At 38.8% G+C, this 25,380-nt stretch overlaps 3 protein-coding genes across 5 annotated transcripts; 1 reads left to right on the forward strand and 2 right to left on the reverse strand.

Annotated features, from left to right (window-relative positions):
- The first annotated feature begins 2,941 nt into the window (after positions 1-2,941).
- LOC127764163 (calmodulin-binding protein 60 D-like) lies at positions 2,942-8,135 on the forward strand. 3 transcript variants are annotated; one of them, XM_052289000.1, is made up of 9 exons: positions 2,942-3,120; positions 3,227-3,428; positions 4,526-4,601; positions 4,706-4,764; positions 4,901-5,394; positions 5,482-5,642; positions 5,722-5,925; positions 6,357-6,588; positions 7,254-8,135. In XM_052289000.1, exons 2-9 carry the CDS (start codon positions 3,304-3,306, stop codon positions 7,859-7,861), a joined length of 1,959 nt encoding a protein of 652 aa, XP_052144960.1. In that variant the 5' UTR covers positions 2,942-3,120; positions 3,227-3,303; the 3' UTR covers positions 7,862-8,135. The 3 variants fall into 3 exon arrangements, with proteins under 3 accessions (XP_052144960.1, XP_052144958.1, XP_052144959.1); XM_052288998.1 differs by having other exon boundaries at positions 2,943-3,120; positions 7,251-8,135; XM_052288999.1 differs by having other exon boundaries at positions 2,943-3,081; positions 7,251-8,135.
- A 327-nt stretch (positions 8,136-8,462) lies between these two features.
- Positions 8,463-12,746, reverse strand: LOC127764164 (ankyrin repeat protein SKIP35-like). Its single transcript, XM_052289001.1, has 4 exons — positions 12,523-12,746; positions 11,224-11,847; positions 10,703-11,138; positions 8,463-9,513 (listed from the first exon to the last, which is right to left on the reverse strand). The coding sequence occupies exons 2-4, from the start codon at positions 11,781-11,783 to the stop codon at positions 8,722-8,724; spliced, it is 1,788 nt and encodes a 595-aa protein (XP_052144961.1). The 5' UTR covers positions 11,784-11,847; positions 12,523-12,746; the 3' UTR covers positions 8,463-8,721.
- A 741-nt stretch (positions 12,747-13,487) lies between these two features.
- On the reverse strand, positions 13,488-18,453 carry LOC127761459 (MLO-like protein 1). The gene is made up of 14 exons (XM_052285751.1): positions 18,033-18,453; positions 17,860-17,917; positions 17,531-17,748; positions 16,469-16,585; positions 16,335-16,386; positions 16,154-16,245; positions 15,881-15,955; positions 15,701-15,789; positions 15,540-15,589; positions 15,301-15,341; positions 14,890-15,099; positions 14,450-14,517; positions 14,159-14,219; positions 13,488-13,884 (listed from the first exon to the last, which is right to left on the reverse strand). Exons 1-14 carry the CDS (start codon positions 18,183-18,185, stop codon positions 13,675-13,677), a joined length of 1,494 nt encoding a protein of 497 aa, XP_052141711.1. The 5' UTR covers positions 18,186-18,453; the 3' UTR covers positions 13,488-13,674.
- Between the last annotated feature and the right edge of the window lie 6,927 nt (positions 18,454-25,380).

A 25,380-nucleotide genomic window follows, 5' to 3' on the forward strand; every position in this document is an offset into this window, starting at 1 on the left:
GCTACATGGGCTCAAAGATTTGTGGCATATATGCCACCTAATTTGAACACAAAAGGAGGTCAGTTAAAGTTTCCCAATCTTTCTTATCTAGTGAACTTGTTTATGCAATAGTATCTTGGTACAACTGGAATCAGTGCACTGTCCTGAATGGCTTCTCAACATGCTATTTCTGCACCGCATTTTTTTTTGTCCTAGCTAGATTGATTTCAGCATTTTCTAGTAACAGTTTTTCTTTTATATATATGTCTGGTTTTGGGGCATTGAATTTTATGCTCTGGGTGGTCTACGGTCCAAATGCAAGAAATGAGCTTTTGCTCCTGCTGATCTTCCCTATCGATTTTCTCTTGTCACCTTCTGTGCGAATAGGTGGTGCCTTTTGTCTGCTTTATGGGTTGTGCTTATCAGCTTGTGTGTAAAAGTAAAACATGTCTGAGGCAACTGACGGTTTTCTTGTGTATTTTGCAGCTGTGGCGCGCTTGGCTGTGAACTTTGTGGCAATCGCTGCTTGACAGCTTTGGTTCGTGTATCTCTGCACATTACTGCTACTGTATCATTTATTTTGCACCAATCATTCATCCTGTTGTTCGCATCTCTACAAAAAGTTAAGATAAAATTGCCCGGCTAATTATTTTTATTCTGATTCTGGAGCACATTTTGAATATGTGCAAAGTACAGACTAGAAGCGGTTGTGGATTTGCAGTGACTGTATGGCAGAAATTCTTAAGCAAACATATGCCACAGTATCTTATCTGGGACTGGATGAATCTATATTACCAATAGAAATCCAGGCATAGGTATGGGTGCTTTCTCTTTAGCAGATTTGCATGTCCTCTTTTGGAGTGCCACTTGCGTTCGTTCCCCTGGGTTGGGAACCAACCCTCCGACACGGAAAATGGAGCGGTCCATTAGCATGTGATTAATTAAATATTTGCTAATTTTTTTAAAAAAATGGATCAATATAATTTTTTAAGCAAATTTTATATAAAATTTTTTTTTTAGAAAAACATACCGTTTAGTAGTTTGAAAAGCGTGCGCGCGGAAAACGAAGTAGACGGGCTGGGAAACCTTACTATCGAACAGAAGCATGTCCCGTGGGGTGGTTGCTTGGGCCAACAAATCCATATCACCATGTGTCATAATGTCAAGCATCTCAACTCCCCTTTTAGGCGCTACACCCATCATATACCAATCAAAACTTTGTGGCCTTCCCCATGATAGCAACACACATTTATCATTCATGTTCTTTGACAAACCAAATTTATGTTACGGATTTGCTAAACAATACTCCCTCCATCCCAAATTGATAATCATATATGTTTATGCGCCAAGACCAAGGATGATTTGTATCGCATCGATCAAAAACACTATGTGCACATTCTCCCATAATGCATGCATTGATTAAAACACTATGCCGATTACTCCCTTAACATGCACACATTCTTCCTTGCTACATTAATTGTGTTTCGATAAAATCCGTATCCATGTGGTTATATGATGATCAATTTGAGAAATTTTGGATTTTTTTTATATGATGATCAATTTGGAAAGGAGAGAGTATTTGACAAAAATAGTAAAAAGATCTTTCAAACTTATGACCTTCAGAGTTTAGACCCCCTCCACAATTTGAGCTCAACTACCTCCCTCTGAATTTGTTAAGAAAAAAAAACTACCTCCACTAGCTCTGATGAACTTTGCAAGTAGAGGAGGTAGCATTCGACCTTGGGGATAAAGATAGGGAAGTCCATTATAGCATCAGTTTGACGATGGATAGCGGTATTTAAAGCTTTGATCGTTTGAGCTATAGTTTATAGCTGATAAGTCATAGAAAGAAACCAAAATTAATCTGTAGATAAAAACTTTTATATCGTTGTTATTAATGATTTAAAACCTATTACTGAAAAAAATAGAATGCAATAAAAAATTTGAATCTTAAAATGAAGTTAACAAGCATATGATATAAGAGGATCATGACTAAAAAGATTCCTGTTCTGATTAAAATACATATTTTACCTTTGTTTCCGTTAGCACGTTTTTCAAGCTACTAAATATTTTGTTTAAAAACTTTCTATATTGAAGTTGTTTTAGAATATCAGATAAATCCATTTTTCAAGCTTGTAATAAATTAGAACTTAATTAATCACATGCTAATAGTTTTTTTTCTACCCTAACTTCATCGAGAATTCGATAGGTTATATGATCTTTGTAATCTAGATTTCGACCAGATACTCTAGGTTACTGACCGATGCCCAAAAAAAAAAAAAAAATCCAAATCCTATCAACCATGCCACAATCTAAACATCAAATTTGCTTTAAAATCAATTGCTCTGCCCCACAACACGGCCAGCGTGACATAGACACACGGGCGCTCTCGCTCTCGCTCTCCTATCTCCTTCTCCTCACGAGTCCACACCAACCAATCGCAAATCACGCCGACGTGGAGCGCTAATCCCCACGCCCGCAGAAGATCCCCCCTGCCACCTTGACTAGCTACAGTCCCCGCTGCCACCTGTATGCCTACTACTTTTGTCACCAACCCAATCCCCTCCGAGCGGTGGGGCCACCACCCTCACCTGGCCCACCTGTCAGCCACGTCGGGGTATCCGCCAGCTGTCCCCCCCACGACAGGTGGGCCGGCAGCGGCGGGGTGGCCCACCGACCAGCGAGAGGCCCATGACGAGCGGCAGTACACGACGACGAGGAGAAAAATAAAAAGAAAATATCCCATCATATATGGTCCGGAACCTTTTCCCCTCGTAGCCGCCATCCCATTTTTTTTCTCCTCGCCGACCCGCGCCGTCTCGCCCGCCACTGACCACCGGGCCCCACGTCCGTGGGACCCACATGTCAGCGGGCGCGCGGTGCGCTGGGCTCGCGTAGGGTGAGGTGAGCGAGGGTAGCGCGCGACAAGTACTGGTACAGTAAACAAAACACAACGAGGAGTCGTAAACAAAGCGCTGCACAAGGAGCGAGGCGGAGGAGGAGGCGCTCACTCTCGCGCGCGCGCACACACTCGCATCGTCGCACCGATCGCGGCGGCGGCGGCGCAGATCTCCTCCGCGGCGGCGTCTCCGGCTTGCGCTGGTTCGTCGTCGTCTCTCCGGCTCGGTGACGCGCGCGCGGGTCGCTCTCTGTTGTGCTGTGATTTTTTTATTTTTTATTTTTTTTGGTGGTGTGTGTGGCGTTCATTTTTTTTGGGGATTTTTTTTGACCTGGATTTGTGGCGCAGATCTGAGGAGCGGCGGCGGAGGAGGAGGAGGAGGAGACGGAGGGGGAGGGTAGGGTTAGGGTTAGGGTTTAGGGGCGATGCAGCGGCAGGGGAGGAGCCTGCAGAGGTCGGGCTCGAAGCGTGTGCTCGACCCCACCGGCGGCGGCGGCGGCGACGACGACGACCATGCGGCCAAGCGGCCTCGCGTGCCCGCTCTCGCAAGGTGATACTATGATACTACTATAAGGTGGTGGTGGTGTGTGATCCGGTAGCAGCTTTTGCTTGGATGTGGTGGTTGGGTAGGGGTTGGTGGGTTAGGCTGTAGGCGGCTACAATTGGGAGGGAATTTTGGGCACTTTGCTTTGCTCCATTCTCCATTCGGACTACGGTCGGAATGTTAAATGCTGTTGTGAAACCTCCCATCCCACCAGCTTAACATCAAATAGAGCTCTTGAATTAAGCTTAATCCTTTCATTAGCTCAGCAGGTTAAGTGTGTACTTGGAACCCCAACTCAAATGATTCTGTGAGAACACATGCACTCACTAATGGGAGCTAAAAGAGTGTGTCAGCGTACTCAGGGTAGTACTGTGGTCCATACCGTTGGGTGGGGCTTGGGGCTTGAGTGCTCGGTTTGTGTCACTGCCCCAACTGATAGCAAAAACTTTCAGCTCCCTGCATTCGTGTCTCTGACTCTTTGTTATGTGATACACGATGGCAATTTTCCGATTTCGTTTGGGCACCTTTAAGCTCCATATGCATTAAAGTGTCTTGGCCTAACTTATTTTTACAACTGATGCTAAGCACTGTATGAGGCATTGGGGTTGTAGATATAATTTCTCCCAAAATCAAGAGAACATAGATGTAGCCATGGGTTATTTGTATCATAAAATGGCATTAACGAACTACAATTTTGTTGCATTGAGCCATCTTGAAGTTCAATTAGTCTGTATCTGTCATATTGCTGCCATGATCTATTGTTGATCTGTCCTAATCCATTTGTTTGGTATGCTGAATTAGAACTTGAAAAATGTGAAATCTTTATATGGTAGGAGTGAGTGCAGGCTGCCTCAGAAATGCTATGCAAAATTTTCCAAGGTTAACCATCAACATTTTGTTGAATTAAAAGGCAATGATCTCACAACCATGTAAGATACTAAAAGAGTAAATGTAATGATTGCTGAGTGGTTGGGATTTGGGGAAAAAAAACTATAACAGACGCTAAATTTTTTTTGTGTATATCCTTGAAATTGCAAAAATATGTTTGTATCTTAGTTGCTCGATTTAGAGGTTGCTCACTTAACAAATGACACATATTGCAGTGTCATTGTGGAAGCTCTTAAGGTGGATAGTTTGCAGAAGCTTTGTTCATCACTGGAGCCAATTCTTCGTAGAGTTGTGAGTAAAAGAACTCATAGCATTGGATGTTAGACATTTCTTTTCTATAGAGATCAAACATTATTTCTTTGTTGATCAATCTAATTCATTATATTCTGGAATAGGTAAGCGAAGAGGTAGAGCGTGCTTTAGCCAAGTTGGGTCCTGCCAGAATTCAGGGAAGGTACAAGATCACTGTAAAACTTGCTTGTTGTGGTGATACTTTTGGATGTGTCTATGTGAATTTCAGTTTTTTCTACAGTTATGGTTTGAGCACAACGAAAAACTTAATACAGTAACATTATACCTATTGGAAACAGGTCCTCTCCAAAAAGAATTGAAGGACCTGATGGGAGAAATCTTCAGCTTAAATTTACAACTAGATTATCTCTACCACTGTTTACTGGTGGAAAAGTAGAAGGTGAGCAGGGGGCAGCAATACATGTTGTTCTGCTAGATGCGAACACTGGGGTTGCTGTTACTTCAGGGCCTGAATCGTGTGCAAAACTGGATGTTCTTGTGCTTGAGGGTGACTTCAACAACGAGGAAGATGAGGATTGGACGGAAGAGGAGTTTGAGAGTCACATTGTCAAGGAGCGTGAAGGGAAGAGACCTCTTTTGACAGGTGACCTTCAGGTGACCCTTAAAGAAGGTGTTGGAACCATAGGGGAGCTTATTTTCACTGACAACTCCAGCTGGATAAGAAGCAGAAAATTCAGGCTTGGGCTGAGGGTTGCCCCAGGGTCTTTTGAAGGTATTCGTGTTAGGGAGGCGAAGACAGAAGCTTTTACTGTTAAGGATCACAGAGGGGAATGTATGTTTGCAATGCGTTATTGTTTTACTCATACTGCTAGATGATTTGAATGTTACTCGTTAACCATATTTCTATTGTATCTTGCAGTGTACAAAAAGCACTATCCACCTACCCTAAAGGATGATGTTTGGAGATTAGAAAAGATTGGCAAGGATGGTGCATTCCACAAGAAGTTAAATGCAAGTGGGATTTATACAGTTGAAGATTTTCTCCAGCTTCTTGTCAAGGATCAGCAGAGGTTACGGAGTGTAAGTTCTACAATTGTTGTTAATAGGTTGTAATTAATGTAGTTTAATTGATGATCAAATACCTCTTTTTTTCTTTTAGATTCTTGGCAGTGGAATGTCAAATAAGATGTGGGAAAGCCTTGTTGAGCATGCAAAGACTTGTGTCTTAAGTGGAAAGCACTATGTATATTATGCTATTGACTCAAGAAATGTCGGTGCAATATTCAATAACATCTATGAGTTCACTGGTTTGATTGCTGACGACCAGTTCATTTCAGCAGAAAATCTCACTGACAACCAGAAGGTTGGCATCTTACTTATCTCTTTCTTTGTTTTAAAGTTAAAAATGCAGTATCTTATAAATTTATAATTTTGAAGTGTTGTATAGCTGATTTTTGGCATATTAGGCATGTTGCCACATGACACTGTAAACTTATGTTGCTGTGCTGTTGGCAGTAATGTATCAATGCACAGGTCTGCGTCCTGCATGTTCACCTTGCATTCAGAGCCCTATAGTAATATACATAAATCTGTGGTGCTTCATAACTAGTTTTTGATATCACGTTTCCAGTGGTTGCCACAATAGAATATGCAATTTGTTATAAATTATGTGCCTCTTGAAGGAAATGTCTTCCTGACACCGATATGTTTCTTTTGAATTCAACTGTTGTGTACCCAAGAGCTGAAAATATAAATACCCTATTGAGTGCATAACCTGGCTGAACTCTATTGCAGATCTATGCAGATGGATTGGTTAAGAAAGCATATGAGGATTGGATGCATGTTGTAGAATATGATGGCAAGGCACTCCTGAGCTTCAAGCAGAAAAAGAAATCTGTCACAACAAGAAGTGACACGGCTGCAGCAGCAACAAACAGCCCTGTTTCCTATGATTCATCCAACACACACAAACAATTGTCTCAACCAGCAAAAGCAGGGCAAACTTCTACAGGCACTACAAGTGAAGGTAATATGATGTTCAGCTCAAAATCCCGGTACATCTATGTATGTTGACAATTTTTATGGTGGTCTCTGCTGTTACTATGTTCCCTGTTATGTTTTTGTTTAGCAGCTACATTTTCTTTGTTATGTTGGGCTCTATTTATCTTACCTAATGCGAGCCAAGTGATTTCGGTTTGTCTTTTTATCCATATGCTCGCTGACCCATCCCTGGAACGTAATGTTGCTGAGCTCCTACTTAATTTATTTATATGGAATTATCCATCTCATCTGGAGTCACTCTCTTGTCTTCAAATTTCATAATCACTAATTCACTGCAATCTTCCTAGTGAGAATAGAAAGATGGGTAGAAAGTGGTCTATGCAATTATGACAAGCACATGCAGAGTAGGGCAGTAGGCCCATTGAGAATGCTAAAACTGGAACATGACAAACTGTAGCAGCACTGGAAGATGTGCGTACGGCCGTACGTCATGACTACAAACTGCTTTAACTACTACCATTCAATACTTTTGTTTTACTTATTGGAACTCAGCCATTGTTGGTTGGAATTGATGTATGCATTTGGAAACATGTTGATGCTTCTGATCATGTTCAGGTCAGATTATCTGTGAACATATTATTGCCATTACTAATACATTGCGCTACTGAATTCCTTTGGTCTTTTCAGCAGATGGATCTAGAAGTGCATACAATGGAAATCAGGCAGGACGATATGCAGTCAATTCTCAAAGCATACCTGCAAACGTCACTACACAATATGAGCGGAGTTCACTGACACCTGAAAGCCAGTTCAATGGTTCCGCACTGCAGAATCAAGTTTCTAGGGGCTCCAATATGCTGGCATTGGGACCACCACAGCAACAACATCAGCAAAATTTTGAATTCTCAGCACTAGGTGGCCAGTCCATGCATCCCACCGGCTTGAATCCTTTCGATGACTGGTCGCAACCGCAGGAGAACCGGAGTGGGGTTGACGACTACCTGATGGAGGAGATCAGGATGCGGAGCCACGAGATATTGGAGAACGAAGAGATGCAACAGATGTTGCGGATTTTGAGCATGGGTGGCGCGTCAACCAACCTGACGGAAGACGGCTTCGCATTTCCTAACTACATGCCATCAACTCCCCCCAACTTCAACTTTGGGGATGACCGTGCCCGCCCACCTGGGAAAGCCGTCGTCGGGTGGCTCAAGATCAAGGCAGCTATGCGCTGGGGCATCTTTGTCAGGAAGAAAGCTGCCGAGAGAAGAGCTCAGCTTGTTGAGCTCGAGGACTAGCAAACATCCTAACTGCTGGTCTAACAAAGCTCCATTGGTGTTGCTGCTGCTGCTGTTTTAAGGATCTGAAAAATGGGCTTAGCAGCTCCTGTTTGGAGGACGCTTCCTTGAGGCCCTGGGCTCTTAATTATGGACTCGGATTCTCGTCTACTCTTTTTTTGTATAGTTGTTTCATCATTGTTTGTTTTAGTGTGATGCTTAGTTGAATCCTGTACGAACCTTAACCAGAACTGTGTACATTTAATTGTTTCAAAATTCACACAAGCATTCGACACTCCGTTTGGTTGTAGTTTAGTTTTGAATTATACCAATATAAAAGAAGGAAACATATAATAGAAACAATATAAAAGAAACACGGATTCATTTTTATTTTTTTAAAAAGAAGGAAACATATAATAGAAACAATATAAAAGAAACACGTAGTGCAGTGGGGGTTTGAGTTGAGGGACATATCTATCTTTTTCCCTCGGTTTCAGGCATGTTTCAGCCAACAATTCCTTTACGTAATGCCAAAGTTGCGCATACCGTGCATTACAGGAAAACAAAGGGTCCTGTTCTATATACAGTTGTGGAGAAATGACAGTATACCATCACAAGCAACTGAAAAACATACCATCACATTTTATGGTGCAGTTGTAGTGCCAACGCTGACCTATGACAGCAACAAAAAAAAAACAAAAAAAAAAGTTTCCAAGCATTTATGTCTTCTCACATCGCAACCGCAAAATGCTCTATACAATCTCGACAACAAACTCCTCTCTCTGACATAGTGAACTAACACAGTGAAGGCTCATTTGGCTCCATTCTACTGTGTCAACAGCTAAACCATTTGGGTTCTGGGTAAAATTCCATGAGGTTTCTCAAGCTCCAGTTATGAATGATGGGAAGTAATGCTCCAAAACCGCCAGGAAATCTCTCCTGTTGTTTTCCATGTTGACCGGAACGCCGAGCCGGCCAACCGCCTCGACCAGTTCCCCCCTCAGTCTCTGCGGCAGCAGCTGCCCTCTTGCACTCGCGCATGCCCGGTACAGTGGCAGGTACGCGATAGCGAGTGCCATGGGCTCCGGGAGGTCATGCAGGCGGATCGGAGACGCCCCTCTCCTCAGAACCCTGGTGATGTTCACAAAATGATCTTCCCCAGCCTCTACTCCTTCAGCAAATGCGGCCTGAGACCACTGCTCTTTCAGAAAATCAACCAGGTCTTGGGGAATATCCATCGTACTCGTGGTCGCAATGCTGTCTGCAACTGCATACGTAGCGGCGGCATCGTTGAGGAAGTTTGAACGGAGAAGGAAGGAAACACCTTCAAAAGACCCACTACCCTGTCCCCTCGCAGCTTTGAGAATCTGTGGGCTGAGGGCTTCGAGGACATGCCGGGGGATATGCGCAAGCAGGTAGGTGGCAACTGCGAAGTGGCCACAAGAGGCAGCGGTTGTTACAGCAAGGCACATCTCAATGTCTGAAACATGCCGGTTGACAAACCACTGGACAACCTGCAAGCAACCACGCTCAGAAGCTTTTACTAAGGGACAAAGGAAAGATGTGGCATGCCCTTCATCCACCAAGCATGCCATCGTTTCAAATTTGCAGTAGTGAGAAGCATAGACTAGAGCAAGATCGACATCGACAGCCAAGCTGTTCTGATGAGCAATCTGCAAAAAATAGGCAAAAGTTATATAGTTGCATACCATGCTTCTACAAAAATTCTTATTCACACATGCCAAGGACTATATAATAAAGCAGATAGTAAGAAAGTATATTCTGCTATAATATAATCAGTACTGAAGAGCAAAGAACAGCACAACCACAGATACAGCTTTTTTGATAGAAACATAGATGTCAAGATCCTACAAAAATTCGATAATCCAACAAATGCATCATAATCTTTTTGTTCATAAAAATCCAGCTACCTTCCAAAATCTAGCTAAAGTCGTACCAAAATTGTTGCCCCGATTTGATTGCTTATTCTTATTGAATATCTCTATGTGCAAGCAGCGAATGCAAGGGAGGAATCAACAACAAGGTACCCATATTAATGATGCCATCATGGGGTATAATAGATAAGAGAGAAGAGTCAATGATAGTTTGACAAACTGACAGCACTAGCATAACAGGGCAAAGCATTGCGTTAGTAGCATATATGAGTTATGATAATGCTTATTACTTCCTCCATTCCAAATTGATCTACATATAGTTTTTTTGAGGTTATTCCTAAATGATCTACATATTTGTGTTTATTCATTAGGTCTATTCGTTATTTGTGCATTGGAGTAAATGGACATTGATGCATGCATCCATGCACATAAGTATTTATAACCCACATGCAATATCTTGATTTGCTATTGGCTAGGAAATAGTGGGGATGGTGCATGCATCAAGTTTGTTGCTAGAGTAAATATAGTATAAGAGAGTTATTAGCTTTTTTTGGTCTTGGTGTACCTATGAAATATATAGATCAATTTGGAATGGAGGGAGTATGTGGCAACGTTTCAGGGACCTGGGGACTTTCCAATGTCATACAAAAGAAGTAAATAACTGACCCAATATTTGCAGTGGCACTATAATCATGTCTAAATACAATGAACAAAAAATATTATCTCCAACTATTTGCCCATGGTAAAAGCGCACTAGTTTGAATGCTCGGATATATTTCCCACTGTAACGAGAGACCAGAATTAGAAAACACTAGTGCATAGATGGATATGTTGGCCACAATTGCAAACCAAGGGCTTCTAGAATAGCAAAAATAAAATGCCACTAATGTGCTCATTTACCGCAATATGAAATAAAACAGTTTTAAGTCTTCAGATCACCGAAAACAATACAAACAATTGCAATTACCTTTAGCAGAATGCGTACAAGCTCAGTACTTCCAAAACGTGAAGCTTCTAGAAAACACTGATTTACATTCTCAGCACCTCCTTCCACCAGCAATGACAAAAGCCCTTGTATGGCAACTGCTGAACTCCCAGAAGACCATCCAGGTTCAAATAAAGTTGAGAATAGTGTAAGTGGGAAGCAGGCCGCATCGAATGCCTCAGTGAAAATCTTGCCACTGAGATTGTCACCAGCTATGTCCAAGAAGGCTTTAAACGCTGATAGATGGAACTGTACCTCTTGGTGAGTGCTGCAGTTTGCTTTGTAACACTCTGTATCTTCAGAACAACGATGCAGATGAATGCACTGCAATGCCCATTCTATAAACTTCTGCACTTTGGCACCTGCCTCAATTTGTAAACGTTCACCACCAGGACAATCTTGTAGACGATCATGTAATCTAAATTTGAAAACCAAAAGAACTAACATCAACAATGATGGTAAACAGAATATCGTGGAAGAAACAGTATGCAATTTGTGGTTACCTCTGAGCTATGATTTCCTTGCTATCACCTAAAGTAAGCGCCTTGCTTTGGCAGGCAACGACACAAGATGCGAGCAATGAAGTCCTGAGGATTGCCCTGGCAAAATCCTTCGCCCCTGATTCTACAATCTTACCTATCAGATGGTTGAGACCTTGAAGATCCTGCTCCGTCCGCAAGAACCAAATGGCATCAAGAGCAACGGACAAACCATAATCCAGCATTAACTGATGGTCTGCTAGAGCAACAAGGCTTTCAGCGAGACCCCACTGCCGCGAGAACAAAACCAACTGCAGCGAATGCCCAAAATCAATCTGTCCATGCTCATCTATCCTCCGGTTTGGCATGCAACCATTTGATTCTTCAACAGGGCCATTGCCATGAACATGGCTGGCACTGCATTCCTGGTCATCCTTGAGCACAAGGCTAGCCTGGCCATGCTCTGCACAGTGTGCCGGAGTGCCATGGCAGCTAAGTTCATCAGCTTCTACTTCAGTGAACACTGCATTGTCCAAAGGCATCACCTTTGCAGGGATAGCTAGTTGCTTGCCATGCTCTACCATTTTCTAATTTGCTTCTCCAATCAAACCATTATATTATGTCCTAGCAAGAATATTCGGATACTCCCTAAAGATCAAGCAGAAAAACACCGATTTAACAACCAATCTATTAGCTTGAAGAATCACTTAATCCAAGATGCTAAACAGGGGGACAAAAGGATCCAAAATTTAGCGTTTACTGCACATCACATATAACCATAAAACTAATAAACTTCTAGTGGAGGCTGGAAATACGAACAAAAAGATTTCAAGGATTAGAGCTACAGATAAATCAAAATCCGATTGACAAGCAATTTGTGGGGGGTCACCATATGAGATCAAATGTTGCATTTGGTATTTGGTAAGATCATCAGACCACACGGATACCGACGAAGCAACAGCCAACCAAGAGATGATATCCCCACAGGTACGAAAACTTGAAAATTTGTATTTCCAGAAGAGTTTTAATAAGAAAAGAAACTCGAAAGACCAACTCTCAACTAGGAACCCAACCTTTTTAACTCAGAAAATTTACGGATTCCTACTCGGCCTTTACAAGGGGCTCTTATGAATTCAAGCAATAAATAAATATCTACCTCCAGATCGAATATCCTAATAATCTCAATATGTGGAAACTAAATTCAATCTAAAATTCCTTTAAAAGTAGAAGCTCAACCTAACAACCCTCTTAAGATTTTCAGATGATTAACAAGAATAAAAAAACTCAGGACTATGCACTATTGGATGGATCAAGACCCTTCACCTGGGCGTTCCAAAACCGCGCCTCACCGCGCTCGCCGCCGTCGAGACGACGGGCGGAGGCGCCGGTGCCGGCGCGACCCGGGGAATCGGCGGCCGGGCAGGACCGCGGGTGAAGTGGAATCCCGGGCCGCCGCCGCCGCCGCCGCCGCGTGGAATCGGGGAAAGGATTTGGCTCGGATTTTGGGGGAGAAACGGAGGAGGAGGGGGAGGAGGGTTGGGTGGGTGCGCCGCACGTGCGGCGAGCGGAGGAAGAAGAAGACGACGCACGCGAGGGAGAGGGAGGAGGGGAGACGAGACGATCTCCAATTCTGCAGCGAGAGAGAGAGAGAGATCGGACGGCCCTGGTCGATTTCCACGGGAATCGTACGGCGGCGGTGGCCAAGTGGGTTGCGGAGACGCGGCAGTACATTCGGATGCGATCGTTTCTTTCTGAGATGCTTATACCCAACTACTACGTCTGTCCTAAAATAAGTGTAGCCGTGGATATCCGTGTCCAACGTTTGATTGTTCGTTTTATTTAAAAAATTTATAAATTTTTTTTTAAAAAAATTAGTCATACATAAAGTATTATTCATGTTTTATTATCATCTAATAACAACAAAAATACTAATCATAAAAAAATTTCAAATAAGACGAAACGATCAAATGTTGGATATGAACAGTATAAAACTACACTTATTTTGGGACGGAGGGAGTACTAGTTTACTCATTTCATCTTTCTTCTACCAACAGAGCTCCTACTCCCAGTTAACCAGAGAAATTTGGCTGATGAATAGATGTATATGATATAAATTTAAATTTCTAGTATCCTTTTTGTTGTTAAACTATACATTGTTCAATTCTATTAGAGAGGTTGCAGAAATTTTGGTATACCCGAGTTATAGAACAATGTCTGTTAGAATCATTTTGGACTCAACATTGGCCTCAATAGTTCATGTAGTACAATGTTTATGAGTTGTTTCCAAGTTAATAGTCATTTTAGATAGGTATTATCATTTATAATAGATCGTGGAATAACATACATGCATAAGCAAAATCATTTACAAACAACATGAAAACTAATGTGGAAATTGACATACTTATCATAATTCCCACCGAAAGAAAGAAAAAACAACTAGCAAAAATGTTAGTATTGGCATTGTCATCAATATGCTTAGATTAGTCTTGCAGTCCCTTGCTGAACTGACTTTGTTGGTGGGCTTGTCATTTGAACTTCACCAACATTCGATTCGTCAACCGGTGAGTCACCAACATTTTGTGTTCTTGCTGCTCTTGCATTACGCCTTCTAGCATTTTGAGCCCAATTGGCAAGTCCTTCGGCCACATTCTCATCAAATATTACTTTTTTGAATGAAGTTCCCATCTTCAAGTTGGACAAAAGAAATTAGTACCATGAAACATTAAGAAAAATAGCTAGATAAATATCGTGTAAAGGATATGATGTCATTAATATGTGAGAAGATCACAATTTGAAAAGGACAATTTATATCATTGATATAGTTTATTAATGTTTCATTACCAGCTTTCATGTCCATCAAGAGAAATAGTTTACTTTCTAGGAAAATTAGTTTTAACATTTAATCTACTAATTGAAGAATCTAATCATATTATCAAAATATGTTTCTTAAAAAACTCACATGAGAGACAATAGCGTAGAGAGGGAGGGTGCTGTAGCCGCATAGAAGTTGACTGATGACACTGAAAGCATAGAAACAATTGTGAGTTTTCCAAATGAAAAAAAAATGATTTTCCTAGAACAAAATCTAAATATGGCAATAAGTTTCATCTATACCCACAATATGCCACTCTTTGTGAGGATGGCATGTGGGCATTAGCCCACCTATTGATAGGATATCGATGGCATATTGTACACATCAATGAAACTAAATGTTGCACATCCTACTAGGATAGTTATTTTTTTTTCTTACCTTATGACCAATCGAGCAATAACATATCCTTTATTTCCCATAATGCATGATTTGAATCCATATGTAACCTGAATGTGTTGACAGATTTTTAGATTTCATCTCACCTCACCTCACACACTTGATAAAAAAAAGATAGTAGGCTAAATAAACGTAGGATTCACAAATTTTATAAATTTGAATCAAATATAAAGTATCATGTGATAGTTTTCAAACAGCTAAAATTTGAAATTTTGAACGAGTGGAATTTTGTGCAAATTGTATTAGACATGTAATTAGCTTGCGTACTATGCTATTAATCATGTAAATGTTTACTATTATTTAATAAAAATAGTTAATATTTTTACAAGCTAGCAATGGACATCTAAGGATATGTTTTATGCATGGAATTCATTTGCCAAGATATTTCCCTAAAACTTTGAGTCATTTTATGTTGTTCTTACCAGAAGCCAGAAGAAAAATGCAATTTCAAATGCATTTTGGAACAAGACAATGTGGATCAACAAGAGGACTATTTTTGGTCGGTGGAACCAAAATAGCTCATCTGATGGGGATACTACGAGCTCCCCTTCAATCGCTGTATGTTTTTCAGCAACCTGATGGGCTAGCTCAGTAATAATGTGCTCCAATTTAGTCCCAACCACAAGTAGCATCTGAAAAAAAAAACAAATCTAATGTTTATTTTTACTAAAACAATCCTGCTTTGTAAACATGGAAAATCATATGTATGCCTATAATCAATATTTCTACTAAACATAGGTAGCAACATAATTCGTAGGAATGCTTGCATTTAATCTAGGGATAACATAAATGTTAATGTGCGGATGAATTGTTATAATAAATGTTGTACTTACAACAAATGGGACTGCCGATATCCAGATATAGACATACCATCCTAGACATATCCATATGTAACAAAAGAATATTGTCAGTTTTTTCACATAGTACAAATATTTAAAGCATAAAAGAATTGAGCAAATTACATAAAGAAGCTTGACTAGTGTTTTACACAAATGTAAAAGATCAATGGTTTGAGCCATGACAGAACAAAAGAAGATGCCTGAGTTTGAAAAGTTTTGTGTAGAAACCATACCTTGAACATTAAGCAGCAAGAATATTATCAACATAGCCCAAAGGTACCAACTGCATTTAATTAGCATATATGTTAATTAGTTTCTACATAAAATTCTATCGAAGGATTATAAATAACTAGTACTTGTGTGCAACCTAAATCTTTATCCATTAGTTACTTACCTAATGCCTACAACTTTCTTGAAATCATCCTCCAGTGCTCTAATCATGTATTTGTAAAAGTTGAATTTAGGATTGCCCCTGCAATGTTTCTATTATATAAAAAAAATTACTGATGTAAGACAATATGCCTAAAGAAACAAATTTGATATCCCACTTTTCAAACGTAAAAGTTCGAATTACCATAATGAAGCCAAGCCGCATGGTTACATAGTCCTCCTCAGTAACCGACCCATAGAATTGTTTTAAGAACGAGCGCTATATGATGGAAAATAAATTAGTTTGTTCTCTATCACAATTCACACAATAATACATATCAAACTATTTCTAAAAATCTACTTCTAAGTTTTTAATATTGTTTTTGTGAATTGTATGTTAGTGATTCATACACCAAAAATTTGTATTGTATACTAAGTTGTCCATTAATTAGTATTGGCATTTAAAAAAAAATCTTACCAGCCAACCAAATGTTTTCCACCTTTTGCCGTGTCCTTTAAAATGATTTTTGATAAATGGGAATTCTTGCACATGTTTGATCATTTGGGGACCTGAAAGTTTCATTCCAATAATCCATCTGTAAGCAAATGGTAATGGATCGATCTTTACTTGCCCAATGGAGAATGTTCTTTCATCATACCATTTTCATCACTTGCTTGGATCTTGTTCTCCCAATGTTGCCATTTCCTTGTCTAGATGATAATGCACAAAATGTTTAGCAAAAGCATGACACCTATTAACAAAAAGATGTAAGTATAACTTGATTTCCAATACCTGTGCGATTCCTAGAAGAACTGTAACAGCACTTAGAACCACATGGGAGACCGCTAATACGAAGATAAATATGTGTAATTGATGAATGGCTTCAACTGAAAGTATTGGAACTAAACCCTGTGTAATATAGTAATAATTAGTTTCGGCAAGAAGGTAACATGAATGTGCAAAATAGATAGAAGATAAGCACAACAAAATGCAGCATGATAGTGTGTTACTAAGATGAGAGGGGAGTAGCATATTGAAATGTGTTGTGGTTTGCTTTCATTTTATACAATGGAACACAAAGTAAAAGAAGCATAACTACATAAACTTGGTACTCCCTCATTCCCAAATTCATCATTATAAAATACAATTCAAAACTTCTCAAATTAATCATCATATAACCGCATGGACACGGATTTCATCAGAATTTAATTAATGCAACATGGGAGAATGTGTGAATGCTAAAGTGTACTAATTGGTAGGATGTTTTAATCGATGCATGCATTGTGAGAGAATGTGTGTATGATGTCTTGATTGATGTGATTTAAATTATCCTTGGTCTTGGTGCATAAACATATATATATATATATATATATATATATATATATATATATATATATATATATATATATATATATATATATATATGATCATTTTGAGAAGGAGAGAGTACTAATTAAAAAAAATAACAATATGTATGATGGATGCACCATGGTACTTGTTCTAAGTTGTAACAACAATATTGTGCACAGCTCGGCGTCCTACAAACAATAGAGTAAAAAAGGACACCTCCAGTCCTCGTTCCTTGTGTTTGGTTAATGAACTTGAAACGCTGGACACGATGTATAGATGCAACCCTCCCTCGTTTACCGTTTACCCATTCTTCATGATAATTTGTTCGGATATTGTACTTGAACGAAAAAGAAAAAGAGAAGAAAATTTTATCCATTCGCTGATTTGTGTAAGTCTCAACAGTTTCGAGTTAATTAATTTGTGGCATTTCTAGGAAAGCGGCATGATGAGAGTCAAACAAATTAAAGGCAAATCAAATTAAATAGTCCTAACTACTACTAGTACCTTTTTCTCGCAGTAGTCAGACTTGGCCCCTCCTCCGGCGAGGAGCCTCCTCACGCCGGCGGCGGCCAAGTGCGCGGTGGTCTTGGCCGTCTTGGCGCCGCTGAAGTCGAGCTTGCACGGCTGCAGGTGGTCCATGACGCTCGCCTTCACGCATATCTTCTGCGTCAGCCCCTGGAACACGTTCAGCAGCAGCGAGATGAACCCCAGCAGCATCAGCTCTGCACACATCAGCCGCGGTTAATTTTCAGTCGATTTCATCCTTAATTCGCTTGCTAGACAATTCTTGTTTTCTTTTCTCATGGAGATGATGAGATTAGTTTTGAGCTCACCTTCTTTGACCTTGAGGAGTCCCTCGTAGAGCGGCTTCTTGCGGCTCTTCTTCAACCTCTGCTCAGAGACGGAGACAGAGATTATTTATTAGCTCGTGTCGGATCGATCGCCATGGCCGCATTAGCTCGAACACACTAGCTACGTACGACGAAGAGCAGCGACGTATATATACCTTGCCCAGGCGGTGGAGCAGGCGCTCGAAGAGCAGCGAGATGATGACGATGACGAAGCAGACGGCGGAGACGATCCACGTCGGCGTGTGCTCCAGCGTTATCGCCGGCGCTTCGCCGCCCGCCGCCGCCGCCTTCCCTCCCCCTCCGGCCATGGCCGCCGCAGACTCACCTACTACTTCTTCTTCTTCCCGCGAGAATGTGAAACTCAAAACTGTGGAGGAGAACGTGCACGCCGCCGCGTACAGAGTGCGGGGAGAGAGAAATTTTTATAGCGGAGTGAGAGATTGACCAAGCGCGTTGGCGTTGGTGGAGGAAGAAGAAGGAGAAGTGGACTGACGGGTTAATTAGGACAAATTATAGCGGGGAAATTTAATTAATTACTAGGTGCAGCAGAAGCGATCAAAAAACTGTTGCGACGGCGAAGAGAGCTTTGGACACGCTCCTTGTCCTTGGAACCAAGTAGCTGGGTCAGCAGCTCAGCGTAGCAGCTTATAATTCATTGTGTTCAACAAACAACCCCCCGTCTGAATTGGGAATTTCAACAAATGGCAGCTTCATGTTTTCTGGGACAGAGGGAGTATCTTTTTATGTTATTTTGATTTTATGACAATTATTCAACACCGAATGTAATTAAAGTTACAAATTTGACAAGTTTTTTTTTAAAAAAAGTATTATATAAAATGTTGATAAAGAAAGTTGTTAGAGAAATCGTACCACTTAAACAGTTTAGAAAGTGCACGCGGGATAATCTTATAATCCGTAAGCCGTATCGTGCGCACTCTTAATCAATTATATGCCATTGTTTTTGTTGTTTTTTTAATTAAAGAACTGGAATAAAATGTGTGACAGTTATACGTGCGCCACTGCATTGTTATTCAATTCAGGGATATGTGATTTCAAAAAAAGAAAATCAGGGATATGTGGCATTATATCTTGGGTAGTAGCTAGGCTACGTCTGGTAGTAACATGACTTCGCTTTCTTCTTGTTGTTCTCTTGTTAATTTCCACATGATAGGAGACAGATTTCAGATGGTGAGATGGACGTACAAGTGTACAGGAAATAGGATTATCTGCGTACCGTGCTGTGCAGGTCCCATTTGATCAGCGTAGCGTGAGCTGACAGCAGAGACCACGACACACGGCACGTATACTGCCGTCGAAGATGAAACGTGGATTTAATGTTGAGAGGGATTTGAATGATATTTTTCCTTAAAAAAAGAATACTAACTTTGTTTCAAATATACAATGATAGTAACGTTCGACAATTCGGCTTATTAAAAATTTAGCATAAATATATATAGAAAAATAAGTCATGCATACTTAAAGTACCTTTCATGACAAAACATATCAAAATGAAATAAATGATACTTGCGTAGTTTTTTTAATAAGATAAATAGTTTGACGTATATAAAAAAACAATATTATATATTTAAAGCGAAGATAGTATATATTTTTTTAAGTATTACGTACAACTCTGTGAATACCCAACAGCTTTTGACAGATACAGTCAATTCAAGTTAGCCTTATCCATAGATTAAAGTGTAGTTTTTCATTTCTCACAAAAAAAAAGTAGTTTTCAGTATATGAAAATGACATAGCAGACTTTTTTTTTGGAGCCCAAAATATATCAGGTTAATTAGATCATGTCATTATAATCTTTAGTTCTTTGAAATGTACCATTATTTATCTATTTCAGACATGTTATTATAATTTACGGTTTTGAAATACTCCCTTGGTCTCATAATATAACAACCTAGATTATGATGAGACACCACGTAGTACAACGTATTAAGACAAGTACTCCTATCCTATCTAGATACTCCCTCCGTCCCATAAAAAACCAATCTAGCATTGGATGAGACATTTCCTATTACAACGAAACTGGACACGCTATATTCTAGATTGATTTTTTATAGGACGGAGGGAGTACGTAGTACTAATACTACTAGGTGGTGGTGGTGGTGTCTCATATAATCTTAGGTTGCTAACTTGCTATACTTTGAAACAAATGGAGTATATTACTTATATTTAAATTAAAGATGTGCTATTATAATTTCATAAAGCCAAAATTATAATGGTACAAATCTAATTAACCCAAAGATATTCAGCAAGAGATATATATGTCACATATCTAAGAGTCCAAATACGGTGTTAAGTACGTATATATACCTTTCCATTTTTTTCGTCGAGATTTAGTACTCCATTAAATTGGAGGAATTTTAAAAACATTTTACAAAATTTGAACTGATTAATATGAAATACCTACAAAATTCTTGCGTTCCAAATTAAAGAAATCCAGATCACCATGTGGGTACCTCGTGCAGTAATTAATCGATCAGTTCAGGGTCAGCTTTGCTGTTAGGTCTCAAACCATGTAAAATGCTTGTCTGCATGCATCGATAGATTAGCAACCGCAAGAACACGTTTTTGCCATCGAATTCATATTAATTAGATTCTAGTGGTTTTAAACATTGACTTGATCGACCACATCACAGCAAAAGTACACATACACATGGTCGCTCGCCCAAAAAGAGATCTAGAGAGAGAAGAAATTAAGAAGCATCTCGAGGGCTTCGTGCTACGATCCATATATCCACTGGGACACTAGCTAGCTAATTGCAAAAACGTGGGTCACCATCTCTTCATGCAGGTGTGCAGCTAGCTAGCCTCCTGCTAATTGTCCCTTTTTTTTTTGAAAGGACTAATTGTCCTTTTTAATAAAGCAGCTAATTAAGGTTGAATGTTATTGGAGTTGGTTAGAGTGTCTACGGTCCTTGTTTGAATTATTTTTCTAGCTTATCATCTCTAACATCACCTTGTTGTGATTATTATTAATTATTCCCTTTGTTTTTGTTATCTTCCTTTTCTGCCCATGCATGTGAGCATTCAGAAGGCATCGATCGAGGACTACACCGATTATTACTATCAAGAAATCTATCTGAAGCTGAGCTTGTAAATATATATGAGTATGTAGGAGCTTATTTATTAGCTTTGGGTGACAGCACAGATGGTGAAATATATTGTTTGGATAATAGAAGTACTATTGTTTAAAAAAATTACTTATCACTTTAGGTTTATCCTAAGTCAAGCATTATTTGATCATTGGTTTATATAAACTCATATAACTAGCTTAATTAACATTATAAGATACCACCATAAGAAATATTTTCATAATATAATTAATATGTTGTTAAACTACATGGATTTTTAAAATAGTGGTTGAAGAGAAATATGTTTGGTTTAAGATAAATTTAGAATAATAAGTAATTTAAAATAGATAAAGCATAACTTTTGACTTTTACACAGTAATAAGCCAATTAGTGGACGGAGTTGCACATAGGCCCTGTTTGGATGCTTCATGCTATTAAATAGCCCTATAGAATCTTGCTATTTAGGAGTATTAAACGTAGATTACTGACAAAACCCATTCCATAACCCCTAGGCTATTTTGTGAGACGAATCTAACGATGTATATTAATCTATGATTAGCGGTCGCTAATCATAGATTAATATACATTGTTAGATTCGTCTCGCAAAATAGACTAGGGGTTATGGAATTGATTTTGTCAGTAATCTACGTTTAATACTTCTAAATAGCAAGATTCTGGATGGCTATTTAATAGCCCGAAGGATCCAAACAAGACCATATACACAGTAATAAGCCGGGGCAACTGACGGAAGTGAAACATGCATTTTAAATTTTAATAGCAACTTGGCGCAAAACAGATAATTCAAAGTTTCTACCGGATTGATCGATGGCGCAATCGATCGAGTTATCCATATCTTTGATCATCTAATCCATGCATGTGAAATGAATTAAGAAGAAGAAGATATAGCCACTTATTTAACCTATAAATCGATTCATGGACCAACCCACTTGTGGAAGGAGAAGAAGATATTATTGGGTTCAACGATTGACTAGGCTAGTGAAGTCTGAAGACTACTAGCAAATGAAACGGATTGCGATCAATCGAGCTGCCTAGTAGGCTGAGGCTGCTTTCTTTCAAAGGCGATTGGGGAGAGATTGAGGAGATTTGTCAATTGTTTTCCGCGCGCATGCTTCCCAAATTACTAAACGATGTATTTTTACAAAAAAATTTCTATATGAAAGTTGCTTTAAAAAATCATATTAGTCCATTTTTAAAATTTAAAATAGTTAATACTCAATTAATCATGTGCTAATGGCTTATCTCGTACGTATCTTCCCAATCTTATTAATCCCCTCTCCCTCAAATCCAGCCTTAAAACTAGTATGTACTGTAATATATCTACGCAACTAGCACCTTGTTGGATTCGGTTTAATTTCTTGTTGATTAGCGAGCGGATTCGCGGAAAATGCACACGCGGTGGAAGGGGAAAATGGGAATCAATCAGGACTATACATCGGAGACTTGTTGCCCCTTCCTCTGGACCATATGGCAGCATGCAGCAGCTACAGCATCCTTAATCGATAAGAAATCCTATAATATAATTTCACACTAGTAATTTGGATTTGTTCTATGAAATAATTGACCGAAGATGAGCCATCATACAAGATTTTTTTTTATTACACTAGTTACATGTTTGTACGTTAATTATGATGGGTCATACCTAATACAAATAGGGATATATAGACCGGAAGCCCATACATTATTACAGAGCATACCCATATAATTAGGAAGGGATTGGAAGGATAATTGAGGACAAAACATTAAAATTAGTGGTTACTTTGACGTATGGATGCACTGCACACGTTGGAAGGAGGGGATAGAAGGAAGACGAATCAGTTTTTTCTTTCTACGACAGATATTTATTGATTCCAATCATAATACCCTAAATAATCTACCTAGGGCTTAAGCCCTGGATAAGATAGCTGAAATTACTAGATAATTAATTCATGTGATGGATATTTAAAGATACAAATAAATAAAGTAAAAAAGTTAAAAAAATGTTTTAGTAAAAAAATTTGAACAATGTAGTCCAAAAACAATAATTGTGTGAACCGCTCTGTGTCATAATAAATACTCCATCCGTTCCATTTTAAGTGCAGCAATGATTTTTCCTGCCCAACTTTAATCGTTCGTCTTATTTGATTTTTTTTAAAAAAATTAAAAACATAAAGTATTATTCATATTTTTTTTAGAGAAGGGTTTTTTTACCCGGCCTCTATATCCAACCGGATATATGCAGTCTTTTTTTAATAGGAACTTAGCCTACCGTTCCATTTTAAGTGCAGCAATGATTTTTCCTGCCCAACTTTAATCGTTCGTCTTATTTGATTTTTTTAAAAAAAATTAAAAACATAAAGTATTATTCATATTTTTTTAGAGAAGGGTTTTTTTACCCGGCCTCTATATCCAACCGGATATATGCAGTCTTTTTTTAATAGGAACTTAGCCTATTGAACAGGCAATTAGCTCTCAAATAACCCAATCTGAAATTCGCTCATACGGAGATTTGAACTTAGGACCTTGGGTGCTACTCAAGTCACTGCAACCACTATGCTACATGCCCTTTCATAAGTATTATTCATATTTATCATCTAATAACAATAAAAATACTAATAAGACAAACAATCAAAGTTGAACATGAAGACGGACGATCAAAGTTGAACAAAAAAAATCATTGCTGCACTTAAAATAAAAATGGGACGGAGGGAGTATATATACATGTAAGTCCTTAACGAAACAACCAACGAAACAAAGGAACACAATGCGTTGCTGTAAACTAATTTTTAAAAGACTCAAGAGGCCAAGACCATAATGGCCCGTTTTTATATTGAAAGCCATTGAAGTCAAACAAGGTATTAAGCCATAAAGTAAACCCACCACAATAAATTTAAGAGCAAGTTTAATAGCAGCAAAAAAAAATAGTGGGCTATAAACTAGCTAATCTCTTCTTAAAATTGGACAAGGTTTAGATAATTTTTTATAACTTTGACTAACAATAAATTTAAAAATATTTAGTTTAAAGGCACTATATATATATATAACAAAAGTAAAAAAAATATTTATTGTATTATAATATTAAAAAATATAGTCAAAGATATATTTTGGAGACCATGTTATTGTCTAAAACGTGAATTATAAACCTGACGGGGTATAAGTTTACTTTGAGGAGAAAGACAATCAAAAGGAATTAGGATGTTGACTCTCATGCAAAACCTAGCTCTACACATGCTCCAAGATAAATATATTGGATGCATAAGTAAGAGAAAGATAGGAGAGAAGGAAAAAAAAAAGCTACCTTGTAGCTAATCTATTATATATGTTGGTTATAATACTAGCTTATACTTATAAACTTGATCTAAGATAGATTTGTCTATTTTATTTATATTGACAGCTCATCAATTAAAAGATAGCGAGGGAGCATTATACCTCCAGGTTTGCTAATTAGCGCAGACGCGCTAGCTAGCTAACTCGCGCGCGTTTCGGCCCACGGCGACTGTTCCGGGCCTTCCAACCCACTTTTGTTTTCTTTCCGTAGGAAACGACACAGACATGCACGTGCACGACACAGTAACGTAATTAGTTTCTAATAATCATCGTTCTAATTATCATGCTAATTATTTTTTTCTTTTTTATAGGTTGTTTCTTGTACTAAGATTTAAAATATCCTTACGTGAAATTTGAACATTTTTCAGTTCAAATTTTGAAAACTTTCAACTTAAATTTTAAAACTTTCATCCCGAATTTTAAAAACTTTCAACTCGAATTTGAAAACTTTCAACTCGAATTTGAAAACATTCGACCCGAATCTTGAAAACTTTCGACTTGAATTTGAAAACTTTCGATTCGAATCTTGAAAACTTTCAAATCAAAATTTGAAAACTTTCAACTTAGATTTAAAATGTTCAATCCAAATTTGAAAACTTTCAACCTAGATTTGAAAACTTTCAAGTCAAATTTGAAAACTTTCAACTCAAAATTTGAAAACTTTCAAGTCAAAATAAAAAAACTTTCAATTCTGCATTTGTAAATAGATATGCAAAATATTGAAAAAATTTTGGAAAGAAACAGAAAAAAAGTGTTGGAGGAGTCAAAATCAGAAAGAAAGTGCGAAAAAACAAAAAACAAAAAACAAAAAAGGAATCGAAAAAAAGTGCTAAAAAAAGAAAAAAAAATCAAAAATAAAAAAGGACGCGTGGGGACGGCCCAGCTGACGCGCGCGCCAGCAATTTTGCTGGCGCGTAAGCGCGCACTAGGACACCCCCCCCCCATACCTCTATATTAGCTTTAGTACTCTTTGAGTAAATTTCATAAAAGCTCAGGTTTGAGGCGTATATAACACAAAGCCCTGGATATTATAATTTGTTTCAAGGAATCCATGTTTTAGGGCAACATATTTCAAGAAACCCTATGTTTACGT

Source organism: Oryza glaberrima, chromosome 2 (genome assembly GCF_000147395.1).
Source record: "Oryza glaberrima chromosome 2, OglaRS2, whole genome shotgun sequence".
In the NCBI taxonomy this organism is placed as follows: domain Eukaryota; kingdom Viridiplantae; phylum Streptophyta; class Magnoliopsida; order Poales; family Poaceae; genus Oryza; species Oryza glaberrima.

What these genes read in the sequence shown, in the direction of transcription:
- LOC127764163 (XM_052288998.1), top strand. Translation starts at nt 3,304, where the DNA reads ATGCAGCGGCAGGGGAGGAGCCTGCAGAGGTCGGGCTCGAAGCGTGTG. An exon ending in CGCGTGCCCGCTCTCGCAAG is followed by an intron (nt 3,429 to 4,525) that starts GTGATACTATGA and finishes CACATATTGCAG; the next exon opens with TGTCATTGTGGAAGCTCTTA. An exon ending in ATCTCACTGACAACCAGAAG is followed by an intron (nt 5,926 to 6,356) that starts GTTGGCATCTTA and finishes ACTCTATTGCAG; the next exon opens with ATCTATGCAGATGGATTGGT.
- LOC127764164 (XM_052289001.1), bottom strand. Translation starts at nt 11,783, where the DNA reads ATGGTAGAGCATGGCAAGCAACTAGCTATCCCTGCAAAGGTGATGCCT. An exon ending in AAGGAAATCATAGCTCAGAG is followed by an intron (nt 11,139 to 11,223) that starts GTAACCACAAAT and finishes TTTCAAATTTAG; the next exon opens with ATTACATGATCGTCTACAAG. An exon ending in TTGTACGCATTCTGCTAAAG is followed by an intron (nt 9,514 to 10,702) that starts GTAATTGCAATT and finishes TATTTTTTGCAG; the next exon opens with ATTGCTCATCAGAACAGCTT.
- LOC127761459 (XM_052285751.1), bottom strand. Translation starts at nt 18,185, where the DNA reads ATGGCCGGAGGGGGAGGGAAGGCGGCGGCGGCGGGCGGCGAAGCGCCG. An exon ending in CTGACTACTGCGAGAAAAAG is followed by an intron (nt 16,586 to 17,530) that starts GTACTAGTAGTA and finishes TATATTACACAG; the next exon opens with GGTTTAGTTCCAATACTTTC. An exon ending in TCTACGCTATTGTCTCTCAT is followed by an intron (nt 13,885 to 14,158) that starts GTGAGTTTTTTA and finishes TCCAACTTGAAG; the next exon opens with ATGGGAACTTCATTCAAAAA.